At 32.9% G+C, this 3472-nt stretch overlaps 1 protein-coding gene across 1 annotated transcript; it reads right to left on the minus strand.

The window, feature by feature from the left end:
* Positions 1-273: 273 nt before the first annotated feature.
* Positions 274-1331, minus strand: LOC145556136 (uncharacterized). The gene is made up of 2 exons (XM_081617792.1): positions 1032-1331; positions 274-758 (listed from the first exon to the last, which is right to left on the minus strand). The coding sequence occupies exons 1-2, from the start codon at positions 1049-1051 to the stop codon at positions 392-394; spliced, it is 387 nt and encodes a 128-aa protein (XP_081473918.1). The 5' UTR covers positions 1052-1331; the 3' UTR covers positions 274-391.
* Positions 1332-3472: the final 2141 nt, after the last annotated feature.

Genomic DNA, 3472 nt, shown 5'->3' on the forward strand with positions numbered 1-3472 from the left:
GAATAATGGGTTATTCGTAACGGATATTATAAGTGCCTGTTACAAATAACCTATTATTCGTAACGGGCACCTGAAACGCCCGTTACGAATAGCTACTTATTCGTAATGTATTCGTAATGGACATTGTAAGTGGCCGTTACGAATAAGTAGTTATTCGTAATGGACATTGTAAATGCCCGTTACGAATAATCTTCGAATAAGACAAAAAATTAGGGGCATTTGTAACTACCATTTCAGGTGCTAGTTACAAATACCCCTATTCTTCTTTCTATATACCACCCAAATTACTATAATAATTTATAACAAATCCAAATATTTCATGCCACAAACATATTATCAAACATAACATATACACTAAATTGGATTTCTGATAAAATTCTTCTTGATTGAACTAAGAGACATAGCTACATAGATTAAAGGAAAATTTCAGAAAATAAGTTAGAGCCTTCTTAAAAGAAGACAAAAACGTCAAAAGTTCAAGAAAAAGTATGCTGCCAATTACTTTGTTGGCAAAATTTTTGTTCAAGAGCTTCATCAAGCTTTTCGTGAATAGCAATTCTCGGAATCCACATATGCTCAAATCTTCTGCTTCCTCTGTACATCCTGTTTCTTGAGCCATAGTAAATCTTCTGGTACATGATGTCTCGGACATTTCTCTATCTCTATTCTCAACATTAAAAGGATTAACACTGCCATTCTTGATTTCTTCGTCACCAGTATCTCTGTTTACAGCAGCATCAATAGAACTTTCCTGCCTCCTAAAACATCAAAAAAAAAAAACATAGATTAGCAAATTAAGAACCCTAATGTGAAATTTTAAAATTTCTGTACAAATCCTCAATGCATACCAGTACTACCAGACCATCAACACACAATCCCTCTTATAATGGTAACTTGAGTGTATCTACTTTTACAGGGAAAACAAAAAATGACTGAGTGACTGGTTGTATATACTATAATCTTCATCCCAATCACATACTAATCAAACCAATTACCGCAATTTGAATACATTAAAAGATAAAGTTCAATACCTTATCAAATCTATCAACATTATGCTATATGTAGAGCTCTTCTTGATCAGGTTCAAAATCCTAAGGACAAAAGAAAGTTGTTATGTAACTAGACATTCATTTGGGTTTTTCCCCAATTGCCAATAATCTAACAACCAGTTTTATCCAATGAACAAAATGACACCAATATTCCAAAAAACACTGAATAGCATTCAAATCATAACAATCTCTACAAAACAAACCCATGAACAAAATTTAATTCTTGAAAAGCTAAAGTACCCAATAAATGAAATCAAAACCAGAAAATTATCAATAGCTAAAACCCGCCAAAAAAATAAAAATAAAATTCCTGCTTACTTTGTTCGGTGATGTTGTGAGCAATATCCTCAGAAGGGATATTGAAGAAATGGAAGGGGTTATCAGGGTGGAAGTTATCTGGTAGTTTCCACTCAAGTGAGTGGATTTTGCCATTGCTGTCCTCTACAAAAGCTCCAAAAAGCTCAGCAAGAGCTTCAACTTCAGTCTTGCGATAATCTAATAATCTATGGAAGAATTAGGATCGCAGAATTGTCCCTAATCTTCTTGAGCAATTCACCACCTTCCAGGCGAATACTGCAGCACTGTCCCTAGCAATAGCAGCAGCAGCATGGTCCTATATAACAAATTAAATCAATAATTCAATTAATTAATCAACATTTCTTGCTAAAATCATGGATGAATTTTATAATAGATCCACAAAAACCGCATCTGAAACTCAACTAACAGAAAACCCAAAATTCATGCTAAGATCCGATTATTGAGCTCATATTTTCATTTTGAACTTCAAACTTTCATGAAATTTATGATTCAAGATCTTAGCTAAAACGTAATATTTAATAAATCTCGTACTATATTGCCTAAATATTTCGATTTATCAACAAAGACAAAGAAGATTAAGGAGGTGACATAAGCTATATTAGGAAAAAAAAGAACTTATAAACTACACCAACAATAAATTAAAACCAAGAACAAAGGGCATACTACAAAGGAAAATCAAATGATTAATTTTAAGACGAAATAATAGTAGAACACAAAATAAGAATTTGCTGCAATAAGTATTCTTCCTGCAATTCTACCGAACTAAAAAACAAGTTCTCCTTCTTACTCTTATACAATGTGGATGATATATTTCTATAGCAATTCATAATCATTTTTGCTGCATTTCGGCACAAGTATAACAAATCTTCCTGAGGATTTGAAAACTAACAAGATAATTAAAGGATAGTGTTCAACACTAACAAGGTATTAGCACTCAAAATTGATATTCTCAACCTTATCTATCCATGCTGGCCTCAATGTCTTCACATTGAATGAGACAATAGAGCTTGATTTTTGTAAAGAAAAAGTCGATGAAGACGCCATTGAAGTAGCCGAAGAGAGGCGGGGAACTCCTCGTTAATAGCACTAAAGAGGGTGGAGTGCATAGAAGGTGATGTTAAGACTTCTGAATTGAAGTGGAAGATTCTAGCCTGTTCATAGATCATATAGCAAGAATCAGCATAATCCCAATTGATATAGTGACATCGACTATCAACATCTAATACTCCTCCTTTGAGTCATACCTTCATTCATGTTAAGTTCACAAAAGGGACAAGACTAACAAAATATTTATAAGCAGAAAATATAGTATTTCCTTCACATCATTGACTGTTACACAGAACATGAACCATGGCAATTGATTACATAAGTTTTGTGATTAGTTCTTCCAGCAATCCTTCGTTTAAATTATAACCTCTTCACTTTCCTGTCAAAAGTTTACATGATGTATCATACCTTTAATCAAAATAAGAACACATCTTGCATCATAAAAATTACTTTCATAAGGATGATTATTATGTTTGTATAAAGAAATCACGGAAAATTTATAAATAATAAGTAGTATTATCCGAACTGATTCTCACATATGTAACTACTCCAACCAAGAATGGTATATAAATAATAATGCTCATTTGATAAAGGTTACATTAGGTTCAGGATTCAGGAATTGACAATGCCCACACAATAGCTAGGAGCCTAGGACTAATGCTATTGATCCATAATAAACAGTTAGAATAAGCTCATTTCAGTTTGTACTACTTCATTTCCATGTATTCAAAATGATTATAATTTACCCACTAAGCAAAATAAACATTGCATAAAAGTACGAAGCAAACTTAGCTCTAATTATAATAGAATTACCTATTTCAGATAAGCTAAATTCAATTCCGAGGAGGCCAAAAAATCCTCAGCAGCCTCTTTCACTGTCTCCACCATCATTTTCCCATCACCACTAAACTTAATTTTCATAAAAGAACAAGCAGTTTTCACATTTGAATCAAATTTTACAGCTCTTGTTTGCATATTTTTTTTATTCATCATGTAAACCAACTCTAGCCCGAAATCATCATCCCCAACCTTACCAATAACCGCTGCCCTGCTGCCCA

The sequence above is a fragment of the Chenopodium album genome, chromosome 8, assembly GCF_948465745.1.
Source record: "Chenopodium album chromosome 8, dcCheAlbu1.1, whole genome shotgun sequence".
NCBI classification, from domain to species: Eukaryota; Viridiplantae; Streptophyta; class Magnoliopsida; order Caryophyllales; family Amaranthaceae; genus Chenopodium; species Chenopodium album.